The 14040-nt window shown below is 42.3% G+C and overlaps 4 protein-coding genes across 4 annotated transcripts; 3 read left to right on the top strand and 1 right to left on the bottom strand.

Moving 5' to 3' along the window:
• Positions 1-3917: 3917 nt before the first annotated feature.
• Positions 3918-7386, top strand: bend3 (BEN domain containing 3). Its single transcript, XM_079573174.1, has 3 exons — positions 3918-4137; positions 4594-4752; positions 4825-7386. The coding sequence occupies exons 2-3, from the start codon at positions 4624-4626 to the stop codon at positions 7024-7026; spliced, it is 2331 nt and encodes a 776-aa protein (XP_079429300.1). The 5' UTR covers positions 3918-4137; positions 4594-4623; the 3' UTR covers positions 7027-7386.
• Positions 7387-7674: 288 nt separating this feature from the next.
• Positions 7675-9189, bottom strand: mtres1 (mitochondrial transcription rescue factor 1). Its single transcript, XM_079574050.1, has 4 exons — positions 9149-9189; positions 8103-8562; positions 7944-8016; positions 7675-7867 (listed from the first exon to the last, which is right to left on the bottom strand). Exons 1-4 carry the CDS (start codon positions 9153-9155, stop codon positions 7685-7687), a joined length of 723 nt encoding a protein of 240 aa, XP_079430176.1. The 5' UTR covers positions 9156-9189; the 3' UTR covers positions 7675-7684.
• An 811-nt stretch (positions 9190-10000) lies between these two features.
• Positions 10001-10953, top strand: grxcr1b (glutaredoxin and cysteine rich domain containing 1 b; the record flags this gene model as incomplete). The annotated part of the gene is made up of 2 exons (XM_079574277.1): positions 10001-10405; positions 10699-10953. 2 exons carry the CDS (start codon positions 10001-10003, stop codon positions 10741-10743), a joined length of 450 nt encoding a protein of 149 aa, XP_079430403.1. The 3' UTR covers positions 10744-10953.
• A 441-nt stretch (positions 10954-11394) lies between these two features.
• On the top strand, positions 11395-13824 carry LOC306975854 (transmembrane protein 151B-like). Its single transcript, XM_079573628.1, has 2 exons — positions 11395-11918; positions 12276-13824. Exons 1-2 carry the CDS (start codon positions 11841-11843, stop codon positions 13683-13685), a joined length of 1488 nt encoding a protein of 495 aa, XP_079429754.1. The 5' UTR covers positions 11395-11840; the 3' UTR covers positions 13686-13824.
• Positions 13825-14040: the final 216 nt, after the last annotated feature.

The following is a 14040-nucleotide window of genomic DNA, read 5'->3' as shown; positions in this document are numbered from 1 at the left end:
AATATTGGTGGTCACTAAATTATACATCCCCAAAGCTGTCCGAAACTGGATTGATTGAAATACATTTAACGTCATCTTGTAAATAGTTATCATTAATTATGAAACGGAGCTGGAGAGTGGAGAGGCAAGGAAGGCATGACACTGAAAGCCGTAAAACAATGACTTTGGATGACAGAAAGCGAGAAGTCTTTCTAAAACATGCTCCTTTCTGTAGCTGGTTTGCGCGTCCACTTCCTCCTGTGTTTTTCTTTCCACTGTTTGAGCTTCCTGGGTACAGCGAGGTACAGCATGTGCCAGGGAAAGCCTCGGGCCCTTCATAAAATATTCAGCCTCGCCGTGAGCAGACATGAGCAAAGTTACATGGAAAGTTAAAAGGACCAAACAAGGAGGGAGACTGGGGCACTGCCAGAATGACAAATATAGTTATGAACCAAACTTTCTTTATAAATAGATGAGCTCTGGCCTGTGCAATGAAACTGTTGCAGAGATGCTCCCAGCAGAAATCAACTAGTCACTGCAGTGGATTTGATAGAATTAATGTGTTACATCAAAAGGTATAGACTTCCTCCAGTGGTACAGCACAGTGTTTAATGTGGAAGTCCTGACAACATTGCTGCATTAATCTTCATATTTCATTCTGGGCTCAAAGAAAAAAAAAGTTTCTGGGTTTTTGATTTGTTGTGAAAACGGCAGAGATCCAGTTGAGGTGAAAGACAGGCCAGAATTCAGCACTAGAATTTGCCTTTGCTGCCTGAGTTGTTCTCAGTTGGCATGAGGACCAAGATAAACTATACTTGAGAATTCAATTTCAGTACTCTGATAAATTTGCATTGGAATTATTAAGTAAAATCTAATTAATTCCACTGGCCACACCTGGACACACCCCTGCTTCGGTCTATCCAAATGAATCAAAAACTGGCATATAGTTTTAATGTCTTCTATATTTACTGAGGTAAATTACTTGCTTTCACAGCATTAGAGTATTGTATTTACTTCTATTCATTCCAAAAACAGTGAATAGCCCATAGAGGTACATTGGCCAATTCTCGAAAAATCAACTTCCAACAAATAGTGTCTTGAGTATCATGAAAGCAAAAGTTGGCCGGACTATAGGCAAAACATGAAGTGTGTGTGAGAGTGTGACCGTGGTGTGCCCATGACGCTGGCTGGTGTAATTACAGCAGGGGCCGGTGGAGAGAGCGGGTCAGCACAGTCTGACAGATTCCATTACACATACGGTACATGCAGACGCATACACACAATGATGCAAAGGCCACTGTGTTCAAGCCAGGGACCAAACTCTGTCTGACAGCAATCTGCAATGTGACACACAGAGATAGGCATAAGGCTTAATACAATGCATACTATTGATTTGTAAAGGTTGCTAAATACTAATGAATCATTTAGAAAACATTTACGCAGCGTTCATCATCTGTATATCATAAATAAGCACAATTGGACCTTGAAAATCTCTTAACCAGACACAGGAATGGTGTGCTGCTACTGCCGCGACACATGCAGCCTCTATTAACCACTTAACCTCCACCTGAACCGAGAACATTTTCTCCAGTTTGGCTTTACTCAAATCTAAGAGCTTTTTCTTTTTTTTAAAGTGTGAAAATAGCGAGGATGAAAAGCGGCAAAAGAACGACAAAAACATTCCGGAAAAGCAACAATAACACAATAAAAAAGCAACAGAACCACGACTAAAGAGTGATGAAAAAGCAACAAAAAAGCCACAAAAGAGACACAAAAAAGTGAAAAAAACACGGCAAAATGAGTCAAAAAAAGACGCCACAAAAAGCAACAAAAAAGAGAGAAAAACACAACAAAAAAAACGCTTCAAAAGTGGGACAAAAACGTGTAGGTCTTGTAGGTCTTAGATGAGGCATAACACTGGCGAACTGGAGAAAATGTGCTTGGTTAAGGCAGAGGGTAAGAGGTTAGGCTGCTTATGAATTATTAACAAAAGTGAAAGTAGTTGAAAGTTAAAGCAAAACCAACGTGTTGCAAATTGTTATATTGGAAGAAGCACTGGTTTCAATTTTGTCAGTAAATTCCACAAAGCCCAACCTTGTATCTCACCCTTGCATCACCGGTTTCTTGTTCACTACTTTCCTAGACCACATGTATGAATAGGCGACTACAATATTTCCCAATTTCATTTATGCTTTCATTTGTTTGCTGATGTTTGTTCATATATTTGGTCAGGACAATGCATGTACAAGCTGCACACAATCTGCAGACATTTTTTTTATTTGTTTATTTAGCAGGGATTGCACAGAAAACATTGCCATCAACTAGGTGGCCAATGTTATATGTACATAAGGCGTCTAGCCCGTCCCTGTAAAAGAGTACAAAGACGGAAAGCAACAGTTAAAAGCATCATGCAATGGAGCAGTAAAAAGACAGAAGAGAACACATATCTGACCACTTCACATCCCAAGTTCATCCATACAGTTCAGTATGCTCACACAATTTGGGTCAAGTAAGTATAAGGACTAAACTAGAGGCTATTTTATGAGGAGGCACTTGAGGAAGGTTTGAGAACCCCAGCTGTAGGCTGTAGGCTGTAGGCTTTAGGCAGAGGGATTATTGGAGTACAGTGCTGGATTTGAGGGATAAATCTCTACGATCAACCAAAAGATAGTTGTATTAAGACTTCATGGGGAATCCTTTAGTTATACAATTATGTTGGGAAAGCTGGAAAAAAAAGTTTGGCTGTTCTGCTCTTATCCATTGGGCTTTTATACTTTCTTCTTTCTCAATATGATCTCTCTGACCCCATTATGGAAAGGGCTTGTGTGTAAAATGAGGACAAAATGTGAGTGGAGTGGTATTAAAATATAATTTGTCATCAAGTGAATGGTCTGTCAGTAAACACCTGCTAATGTGATCTTATGGCGGACTGTGATAGATGAAAGTCGTTCTCCAGTGATGGGGAACAGTATGGCTGGCTGGCCTCCTTGACATGGATGAGCATATTTGGCCAAAAATGACACTTTAACGAGCTCTCCCCTGGTTTAAGCACTGCGCGTGGCCCCGCCTCCGAAACCTTCGCCTATCTGACCCCAGCGCGTGCATCCCCGCGCACAGGGCGGCGCGCTCCATTGGCTGACAGATCAGTGCCATGGAAACAGCTCATTAGAGGAGTAACAAGAACCACACCAGCACATGCTGCCTTGTTATAACATCTTTTTGTACGGGTGTATTTGTGGATGGGGACAGAACACACGGAGTCCCAGTGTGATCAGTTAGTCTATAGGCTAACTGATCATTAATGATTAGCCCACACATATTAAAACATATATAAATAAATCATCATCTCTAAACTTTATGGTCCTAAAAAAAAGACCGAAAGGTTAGACCCAATTTAAGTTTGATTTTCTTTAAATAGGCCTAATTACAGCCTAATTATAGGACCATAGCCTATTATGTTGCCTTTTGGCCTATAAGGGGATTTTTTTTTTTAAATATACATAGGCCTATATATGTATGTATGGACGTATGAATGTATGTATATACAGTATATGATATTTCTTTTTCCAACTATCTCGTGCAGTCCCCCGTCAATTCCACACGGGGGCAATGTTGGATACTTTATGTGACTTTACAGCAGACCAAGTTCTATTTCATGACTAAATCAAACAAATCAAGCAAACTCTTACTTATTGTGACGCAAGTCACATAGGCTATTTATAGGCTACATGTTGCGCCTTCATACACATTGTAGCCAAGGCTAGCCTGTGTTTTCCCAGAATCTAAACTAGTCTATAGAATGGGGCATTGTATTTTATTTTTTAGTAGTTTGTGATTTATATGGAGCAAGTCCATTTTTTCTTAACTTTCTTGGTTTTCAATGTCAAATTGCATTGGGCCAGTAGCAGACTGCAGATAGCCTACCCTGTCCCTGCCCATAGACTACCCCACACTCTGCCCTCTCTTGGAGTTGTCCACAGCTGCGCGGAAGTGACACAATACGCGCGCCCTACGTCACGTCACGCGAGACGGCACTGAATCCGAGCGAGAAAAACATCAACAACAAGAGCCGTTTTCTCCAAATAAAGAGCTGTGACAGCCTTGCTAAAAGGAGAGGATGTGGTCAATTGTCATGTGGGGTCGTGCTGATGCGTAAAGGTGAGCTCACACACTGATTATGCGTGTGTTTTCTTTCTCAGACTCTTATCAAAAGGGACACTGTCCACGCAAACACTGCCGCGTCATAAAAAAAAAAAACTTAACATCATAGAGATTACTTGTGTTACAGTAGGTAGTAAAAGATCGAGTTGTCTGTTGATGCATCAATAAGTTTGCGTTAAGTTGACCCCTGTTCCTGCTGCAGCCACCTTGTCTTATGTTGTGGTTCAGGGGTTCATCATGGACGGAGGAATGAGGAAATATGAAGAAAACTAAGTTATTTGGTATCGGCCAAAAACTTTTTTGTATTTGTTAATTTATTAGGTAGTATTTTCTGTGTAACATATTTAGCTGATTGGCTTCAGACACTAATGTATTCAAAAGGTAAACATGCAAGCATTTTTTCAGTCTTACTAATAATACTTGCGAAATACAAATGCCTTTTTACCTGTTTAGAAGAAGCATGCACAAGATGTTAAGGACGAAATGGATGACTTTGCAACTGGTGGGCCACCTGACAGACATGGAGCAGAAAGTCCAGGATCAACTGAGGCTCCAAAACGGTCAGCAGAAAACCACTTCATCAGCAACAAGAGGCCAAGGATCTACAGCCAGGTAAACTATGCTGTGTAGTCGTATATTGTTTTGTGTTCAGTCAGTGTTCATTAAGACTTTTTTTTAATTTAGATGCGACAACCCTCAGTAGATGAAACCACTCACCATGAGCCCCTCTGCCTCACCACTGGAGAGAAACGAGGATCTCTTACAGAGAGGCCCAGAGAGAGGTCCCACAGAAAACCACTTTTTGGGATTTCCCATCGGATCTCGGACAAGAGGAACACCCCCAGTCTGGAGCAGCACATGGGCCAAGGCTCAGCGGACCTGCTCAACAGCATCCTCTCAACCAAGCTCCAAGGCACAGAGGAAAATGGCCTGTTAGATGACATATCCACATCGGAAGGACAGACAGACTCTAGTCTTTATCCACTGATTGAAAAAATGTTTTTTATTCTCAATACCCTGAATTCAAGTATGACTCAATTACATAGCAAAGTAGACTTGCTAACTCTTGAAGTAATGCGGATAAAGAAGCAGATCAAGCCTGTTGAGACGGTGATGGAGTTTCAGCCACCTCCAGAGTATCTCCTCACGAGTGATGAGCTGAAGCAGTTGATGGAGCAGACATCTAATGCTGGGGAGCTCGGCTGCCGGTTGGTGGTGCATCTCTTCCCAGAGCTGTTCAAAGCTAAGGAGTGTGCACATGACTGCTTAGCCAGCAAGAGAACAATCGAGTCTTTGCATTTGCAGCTGATCCGTAACTATGTGGAGGTTTGCTATCCTTCAGTGAAGAGTAACAGCGTCTGGCAGGAGGAATGTCTGCTTCAGATTAATGACTTTTTTAATCGCTTCTGGGCGCACAGAGACATGGAGAGTGCGCGACAGCTGAGGAAGCAGACAATGTCAGGAGCAGGTATAAAATCTGAACAGCCTCAAACCTTTCATTTCATTAATGAGCAGGGTATAGAAATGGAAGAGCACTTGTCATTGGAGCAGCAGGGCAGCCTCACTTCGTCAGACCTGGCTTTCAGTGCTCACTCTTCTGAGGAGCTGAATGAATGCTCCACTCCTGAGGACTTTGTGATTTTTCTTGTGCATCGTCTGTTTCCAGAGTTCTTTGAAGAAGGAAAAATACTAGAAGGTTCCAGCAGTTTTAAAAGCATGGGGAACCCACTACTGGACTCCGACAAGATGGAAATTATCAGAAAGTACATGGAGGCTAATTTTCCTGATGTGCCTGAAGACAGTTGGCTGCAGATGTGTATTCAACATATGGAGGATGCATTTGAGGGTGCTCATAGTAGTGGAAATGCAAGTGAATCTGACAACGTCACAGATGAAACCTTTGGTCATCTTTCTGAAGATGTGTCTAGTATTGATATTTCTAGGGCTGGTGATTGTCAGAGATCAAATAGAAAGTCCAAAAAGTCCCTCCTTTCACCTGTGGATTTTGACAATCTGGATATTCCTTTACCTGACTTCACAGTTCCTCCAGAATACTTGCTGACCAGGGAGCAGCTAAAAATCAATTATGAATGTAGCTTGTCTATAGGAAACTTTGCCTCTCGACTTTTGGTGCATATGTTTCCAGAGCTTTTTACTCATGAAAATATAAGGAAGCAGTACAACTGCAGTGGCTCTCTTGGGAAAAAGCAGCTGGACCCTGTTCGAATAAACCTGATCCGTCATTATGTGCAGTTACTCTATCCACAGGCGAACAATGATCGTGTTTGGATGTTAGAGTTTGTGGGCAAACTTGATGAGAGGTGTAGAAGACGTGATACAGAGCAAAGGAGATCATACTTACAGCAAAGGAAACTTTATGGTCAAGAGGCAGATCAGGACTTTCTTTGTCAATTAAACAATGCAGAGAGTGTCAGGGAGGATTCAGATATTTCAGCGCTACCCCCTGAGAAAAGCAGCAAAGACTTTTGTAAAATACCGCTGGATGAGCTGACTGTGTCCAGCCCAGACTTCCCGGTTCCTTCAGTGTATCTGCTCTCCGACACTGAGGTGCGGGAGATTGTCCAGCAGAGTCTGTCTGTGGGAAACTTCGCTGCTCGGTTACTAGTGCGGCTGTTCCCTGAGCTCTTCACTCAGGACAACCTGCGCCTACAGTACAACCATTCAGGAGCATGTAACAAGAAGCAGCTGGACCCAGTGCGCCTCAGGCTGATCCGTCACTATGTAGAGGCAGTGTATCCTGTGGAGAAGGTGGAGGAGGTGTGGCACTACGAGTGTGTGCCAAGCATTGATGAGCGCTGTCGCCGTCCAAATCGCAAGAAGTGCGACATTTTAAAGAAGGCCAAGAGGTCAAACACAGTGTCCTAGTTTTATCAATATTTAGGCAGTTTTGTCATGAATCGTTTGCACAATAATATATAAGCTGAAAACACAATGTGGACTTTTATACACAATATTCTTTGAAAGCCAAGCTGTTACATGTTTTCTCAATATTATCAAGTCATCTGTTGTGACTACGGGAGTTTGCGCTGTAGCTTATATGTAGTCTTCTTGTCACTTAGAGTCTCTATTTATATGCCAAATAGCTTATTTAACATACTTTAATAAATATTGTAGCCTTAAAACCAATAACAATAATGCTAATAGTGATAAATTACACATTTCCTTTGTTTAGAAATAATTCATGAAGATATTTAAAGTTACTATGTAGCATTGTGCCACCACTGTTTTAATAACTATGTGCTTATGTTAAGCCTTCTTATAGAAGTTTATATCAAGAAAATTTAACATGACAATGGCTCATGATAACCCATTTCTAATAAAATCACTATTGCAAATGGTTGGTCTTGGTCCCTTAATTAAAATAACAGTCACTGACTTCAGAGTCTTTATTAGCACAAGTCATAACTGTGCATCAAAAAACACAGCATGCAATGCAACTACATAGATTCATTCTCTTAAATGTACCTTTTTACAAAATGTTGTACTGTTGACCTTGACAATTTGAGTCAGACTTGTTCAAAGTTTATGATTTTAAGGCTTCATCTTTTGAAATCTCAAGGGATTTCCAGCGTCTTAATGCAATTTTGTGTTTTTCTGTGCTACTAACCTCAACAAAAACTTTTCTAAGAACAACTCTCATCAGTTTAACAGTGTTGGTCTCTCGGTTTTCACCCAAAACCAGGTCTAAGGTGTCTCCAACTTTTACCTAGAGAGAAAGTATAAAACACAAGTCAGCTTCAAATAAGTAATAGAATTTCTGGCTGTAATTAAAGATCACTCACCCTTCTACTTTTCTTGATAAGTCTTTGTCCATTTAGTCTCAGTTTATTACTGTAGAACGCATCTTCAATTTTGCTAATGTAAAGAAATAAAAACAGCAAAAATGAGATGCATAGCCTTAAATAATGTAAGCTGGCACCAATGTAAGGTGTGAGACGCACTTCCGTGCCATGTCCAGTCCAGTCTTCATTATGACGTCAAAGCGCAACGACGGAACATGTTTCTCCATGTCCTTAAAATCTTTAGGTATGTTTGAATCCTCCATATCCTCCTCATAATCACTGCCCTCTGCCCCATCTTCACCTTCTTCCTCCTCCTCCTCATCCTCCTCCTCGACCTTTCCAGTTCGACTATAGCCTTTTTTCTTGGTGCTTTTAGACCTTAAATGATGAACCGCCCAACTTCTGAGAGCATCTCTGCTAGAAAAGGTGGGTCTGTGACTGGTCAGTGCAGGAACAGAACAGCCCCACAGCTGCCGTGTGTGTAAAGTCCTGGGACACCACTCTGTGTGTCTCAGTCCATAACCAGCTGCAACGAGGTGGCGAGGGTTGAGCCTTCCCAGCTGCCTCATAGCAAGAGCATGAACCACCAAACTCTGCATGTTGGCGCTCCACCCGGTCACTACAACACAAGACATTTATTATACAACGCAAATACAAGTTTCACAACAGTAAAATCAACTTTTATTTTTGCAACTATATTCCAAAGCAGATGACAAGATTGATACTTATAGTGATTTGCATTTTGCACCAGGTGCCCTTCCTGATACAGTATTCTACAGCAATGACAAGTCCAGCTTTAATTTCCTCGAAAATATAAGTCAGCATGCATAAAGTGATTGTAAACCTGCGTATTTACCATTTTTCGATTTGTTTCAGCACCGGAAGTTGTATGAGCTGGCCTTGACAACAACTTACCCTCTGAACAGAGTTCAACATGTCCTAAGGTAAAATGATCATGTACACAAACATTTCTGAAACAATATAAACCCACTACACAAAACAATATCTGCAGTGCTTCCGAATCAAGTCATAAGTGCAAGATAATACTCTTTTGTGTGCTAAAGCTAGCTGAGACTTTTGCGGTCAATCAACACATGAAAACCACTCGAAAATCAACGTTTAATTAGAAAACGGTCACCAGTTAGAAATTATCCTTATTTAGATTTACAATGAATATACTGTATGGGAGAATATTCATGGCTAACCTTTCATCGCCTGCTCCTCTGTCTGCTTGTTGTCGTGAGTGTTGTTTTTAAATTGCCATCGTGTGCTGCCATCTGCTGTACTGGAGGTTAAGTGCATGTCGTAGTTGGACTGTTTGACTATTTGCAATTAAATGTGGCAAGTCAAATTAATACATGCATGTATTTTATCAATGTCAGTAAACTAGCCTTTATGATCTCCCAAACACACAAAAAACATAAATTGGTACCTTGTGAGTGCATGTTGTTGTTTTATGCCTATAATACGGAACCCCTAAAGTTCCCTAAGAAAGAAAAAAAAATGTGCATACACAATATTTTTTTTCTCTTTTAAGGGAATTTTTAGGGGCTACTATATCATCACCGTTGTGAAATAATTGATTTGATTCATGCCAGATGTGGTGTTGGAGTCCTGTCCTACCCAGCTCTCTTTATTTTTCTTGGCCTGAGACTGTTACAAAAAGGCAGGCTAAAAGGCACCATGTCAAGGTAAAGGGTCCACAAAAGGTTATCTCAAGTGTGTACTGAAACATAGCCTGTACATGTCTGATTGGGACTTTAGATCTCTGTAGTGCGTGTGATGTGTGAAAACCCTAATCAATAATTGAACATGTAATATCAATTTACTGTTTGCCTATTGTAGCTGTTCCCATGGCAAGGGCTCATTTATTATTAACTATTTGGGTGTCTAGTTTTTGCTCTCAGTGTATTTTGAGCTCAGTTTTGACGCATCAGTGCATTTTATTCTTAGGTAACTGCACATTCTACCTCAAATGGGCTTTAGTCTTGGCTGAATAAGGCAAAAACATGTAAAACTAGTTTGTATTTCTAATGGAGCGGTCACAGGTCAAACCGATGAAGGACAAGTCAGGTAAAACAGTGCGCTTCAGAGTGGCCTCTGCCAACAGCGGCCGTGTGCTCACAGAGGTGTTCAAGGATGAAACCGGCTGGAGCAGGACTGTGTCACACTCGGTGGACTCTGGGAGCACCAGCAGCCCAGACACAGAGCCGGACAGGTCCTCCCTGATCCCCAGCGAGGTCAACAGCCACCTGAACGGACTGACGGAGGGGAGCCCCGTGGACGAGAGCGAGACTGAGCCTGCTGATGAGCTGCTGTTGTACGCCAGTGCCAAGAGAGACATGGTCTTCACCAACAAAAGGATCAACATCTGCAGCAAGAATGGGACCATCCGAGGAGTGAGGAATAAAGTGAGCGCAGGCCAAGTGCTTTTCAACAACCTCTCCAACGTCTACTCTGTAGTAAGTAGCGCTTGCATTGAAATACAGTGGGTTCAGTTAAAGACCTCTTTAAACTATTTATATTTTTATTATGAAGCAATCTGATACTGAAATCATAAATGTATTCTCTTTTGTGAAAAATGCAACAAATTTCAATACAATAATAGATTACAGAAATTTAAAAAATAGTTGTGGTGTTTTTTGCAACATAATAAAGAAATTGGAGTGAGAGATGTCACTACTTTCTGGACCCACTGAGTAATGTAAGAAAAGGAATGTGTGATACTTATGTGAAGGTCCTTTCCTTTTTAAAGGGCAACCTTCGTCAGCAAAAAAGGAGACCTTGGGAAAAGCAGTGACTTGAACTCTCAAAGATGTGGACTAGTACAAACGTTTAACAGTGTGCACCTTGGCCCTTGGATTTGTGTGAATGTGAAAGTATTTTCTGGCTATTTTTGTATTTTTATATTGATTTGTAAATTATGTGATGGGATTACGCACTGTCATGTCAAAATGTTCTCATTTGAGCCATATGATACCTACTGAGATGTAAATTGCCTGCATTTCATTATTTTTTTTCGACATTTGCTTTTTTGTCCATGGTTCATAATAAAGCCATCAGGTGCATGCATCATGGATTCTTTTCATTGTCACAGTATTTTGCAAATTAATCAAGATTATCCTCCATAAACATATTCCAGGACAAAGACTTGCCCCTGGTGGTACTGCTGTAGACAATATTTTTGTGTGTGTGTTAATTTTAGGCATAAATTAGTCCAATCTAGGTCTTTTTATAGACCTGCAGCCCTGATTTTATATTGATCAAAGCTTGGAGGTATTTGGAAGGCTTTGTTCAATTACCAATTTTATTTAGCTCAATAAAGTCTGGGCTAGATGTGCATGAGGGCAAAATTGAAAAAGCTCTCTAAGAAATTAGGTAACTTCCCCTTTAATATTCCCTCTCGTTATTTGCTCACCACCACCCCCATTTACACCTGCCTTGGTCATGCCTGCAGCATCATAGACTCCCTCTGACTCTCGCTCGTTTCGGTTTAGCGCGATCTCAGCCCATCCCGCAGCCGCTGACAAGGCACACCTGATCGGCTATTGAACACACGACTAACCCCGCAGGGAGAGTGTTGCCCATTTTGTAATGAGAAGCGCCACTAACAGCAGCACCTCCGCTCATGTTACTGCGGCACTGACATCTCGCACAAGGATGCAGCTTTTGCATTAGGCACCAGTCACACCCCCGTATTTTGCATCTTCTACCGGCGGAAAAACAACTGCCTTCTCGGGGGGGCGCTTTTCCCACATTCGGACATCATGCCTCCATCGGACTTACTTGGGCGCAATGTCTGGAAATGATGTGATTTACGAGTGGCATATCTCTGACGGCATAGCGTTGTGAAATTTCTCTGTATTACACGCCCAAAATTAAAGAAAAGAAAAAAACATGTCCCCTCCAGACTCGGCAGCGACAACTACCGAGACCAGCACCACCACTGCTTTCGAAGAGGACACCAGAGAAGAGGTACAATAATTAGCCTTCTCTTGTTGTGGAGAAAAACCTCCATGGCGGCATTGTTTGTCTAAATTTGTCGCAAGGCTTTGGTGTGTCAGTGTGCACAATGAGCTGAAGACAAATTGCAGATAATTGTGGTTCCTAATGGGAACAATGAATGTATAATGGATAATATGAGCATTACATTGAATAATTCACCTTCTCCAGACTGTGATAAAACAGCCCTCATTTCATTTTGAAAGCATTGTATGCACTGACAAGTAGTGTTTTATAGATTTTTTATTGATAAATGCAGTTTGATTCACATGATACATTTTGTGGTCAAATGAAGCCAAATTAACTTGTGTTCTGTTTTTTAATCCACAGCAAAAGCCTCTGAAGCAGTCTCTGAGCAAGTCTCTGTGCAGAGAGAGTTTTTGGAAATGCCTCATTCTGTCCATCCTCATGTACGGCTGCATGGGAGCCATGGTGTGGTGTCATGTGACCAAGGTGACCCGGCTGACCTTTGACAGTGCATTCAAAGGGAAGTCCATGATGTACCATGACAGTCCCTGCTCGGATGGCTACATCTACATTCCTCTGGCTCTGCTGGGCATGCTCTACCTTGTGTACCTAGTGGAGTGTTGGCACTGCCATGTCAAAAATGAACTTCAGCACAAAGTGGATGTGGAAGGCATCTATGAGCGCATCCAGAGAATGCAGCAGGCCAAACCCTGTATTTGGTGGAAGGCCATCAGCTACCACTATGTTCGTCGAACTCGACAAGTTACTCGTTATCGCAACGGAGATGCATACACCAGTACACAGGTGTATCATGAACGTGTGAACACGCATGTGGCAGAGGCTGAATTTGATTACAGCCACTGTGGGGTCAAAGATGTTTCCAAACAGCTTGTAGGCCTTGAGAAGTCCGCTTTGACAAAGATGCGTTTTACTAAGTGCTTTAGCTTTGCCAATGTAGAGTCTGAGAATTCATACCTTACACAAAGAGCAAGGTTTTTCACTGACAATGAAGGGCTGGATGATTACATGGAGGCACGAGAGGGTATGCACCTCAAGAACATTGACCTGAAGGAGTATGTGCTGGTGCTGTCGGACCCAGAGCACCACCCCTGGTATCTGTCCCACTATGTTTTCTGGTTTGCATCTTTCCTCACCTTCTCATGGCCCCTGAGAGTCTTCACAGAGTACCGCACTGCATATGTCCACTATCGTGTTGAGAAGCTCTTCGGTCATGACTATGTCCCTGTGACCCCCTGCGATGAGCGGCCGTACTGGCGCCGTATTCCTCGAGTGAACACCATAGACAGCACTGAACTGGAGTGGCACATCAGGTCCAATCAGCAGCTGGTGCCCAGTTATTCTGAGGCAGGTCTCATGGACCTGGCCACGTGTCCGTCCAGCTTCAGTGGGATTCGTCAGAACTGTGAGCGCTGCCACAGAGCCATCAGCTGCTCCTCAGTGTTCTCCAGGAGTGCCCTCAGCATCTGCACTGGGGCCAGCTCCAGGATCCCCTTTAGCAGCAGCCGTTTCTCTCTGGCGCGGCGCTACGGATCTCAGCGCAGCTGCTTCTGGAGGAGCGGTAGCCTACAGGACCCTGAGAGCCCCAGTGAGAACACACGCTGCCTTTCCGAGCGCCAAGCCACGGATGACGAAGAACCGCCTGAATATGATGATGCACTGTGTTACCCTGTGCTCATTGTACACTGCAACGAGAACTGCCATAACCACAGGTCCTTCCACAGAAACAGCTCCTGTGTGGAGACCTCACTATGATTATGTAGGAACAATGGACAGTGTCAATCCAAAATTGTTGCAATCTGAATGTTTGAATGACCAAAGCAATAAAGGCCTGTGCAGTGTGTACAAAGAGACATGTCCATGGCTTTCACTAAAAAACATCAGACAAAGTGACTGTTAGAGCAGTGATCCTGCCACTGCAATTACCTCATTTAAATGTAAATTGCAGTAAAGTGAGTGATATTCAATGGTAGCTAGAATCAAGACTGTTACGACTGGCTGTCGGAGCAATAACATCAAACAATCACACGTGGTCTGATTTTCTGGCCGACTGTGATTGCAACTTGCTGTTATGTGCTATTACAGTATGTGCTATTTTCCATCTGAATCC

This window comes from Gobius niger (genome assembly GCF_951799975.1).
Source record: "Gobius niger genome assembly, chromosome: 16".
Taxonomy (NCBI): domain Eukaryota; kingdom Metazoa; phylum Chordata; class Actinopteri; order Gobiiformes; family Gobiidae; genus Gobius; species Gobius niger.
Note: the sequence above shows the minus strand (reverse complement) of the source record. Positions and strands in the feature narration are given on the sequence as shown.

Coding starts and splice junctions, on each gene's coding strand:
- LOC306975854 (XM_079573628.1), top strand. CDS start 11,841: ATGTCCCCTCCAGACTCGGCAGCGACAACTACCGAGACCAGCACCACC. Junction 11,919..12,275: donor AAGAGGACACCAGAGAAGAG/GTACAATAATTA, acceptor TTTAATCCACAG/CAAAAGCCTCTGAAGCAGTC.
- bend3 (XM_079573174.1), top strand. CDS start 4,624: ATGGATGACTTTGCAACTGGTGGGCCACCTGACAGACATGGAGCAGAA. Junction 4,753..4,824: donor GGCCAAGGATCTACAGCCAG/GTAAACTATGCT, acceptor TTTTTAATTTAG/ATGCGACAACCCTCAGTAGA.
- mtres1 (XM_079574050.1), bottom strand. Junction 8,017..8,102: donor GGACTGGACATGGCACGGAA/GTGCGTCTCACA, acceptor TCTTTACATTAG/CAAAATTGAAGATGCGTTCT. Junction 7,868..7,943: donor TTATCAAGAAAAGTAGAAGG/GTGAGTGATCTT, acceptor CTTTCTCTCTAG/GTAAAAGTTGGAGACACCTT.